General features: G+C 44.0%; 1 protein-coding gene across 1 annotated transcript; it reads right to left on the bottom strand.

Moving 5' to 3' along the window:
- Positions 1–43: 43 nt before the first annotated feature.
- T265_16363 (hypothetical protein) lies at positions 44–310 on the bottom strand (the record flags this gene model as incomplete). The annotated part of the gene is made up of 1 exon (XM_009179985.1): positions 44–310. A coding segment is annotated over one exon (267 nt), but the record flags the coding sequence as incomplete, so codon positions are not given.
- Positions 311–316: the final 6 nt, after the last annotated feature.

Here is a 316-nt window from a genome sequence, read left to right as displayed (position 1 = left end):
CTGCTCAGCAACAATTGAAATGACGACTTTGCTATTGACTCACCTCTAAATGTAAACCCTCCGCATTCTCTGGTTTGAACATGTGACACACGTGATATATGTAGATCAGGCTCATCTGATCGATCGAAGTGAACGGATAACAGGAACCTTGTGTAATCGGTACTGGATAACAGTCCTTCTCGACATATTGTCTGTGATCTTTGATAAGAATATCCAGCAACTCCTCTCTATAGCCATTTGGCTGATAGAGCGCAACGAAAAGATGCCAGGAACAGCGTGGCAGTTCAGGTTCGTTGCAACTCTGAATCATCGCGTT

The sequence above is a fragment of the Opisthorchis viverrini genome (assembly GCF_000715545.1).
Source record: "Opisthorchis viverrini unplaced genomic scaffold scaffold32415, whole genome shotgun sequence".
NCBI lineage: Eukaryota > Metazoa > Platyhelminthes > Trematoda > Opisthorchiida > Opisthorchiidae > Opisthorchis > Opisthorchis viverrini.
Note: the sequence above shows the minus strand (reverse complement) of the source record. Positions and strands in the feature narration are given on the sequence as shown.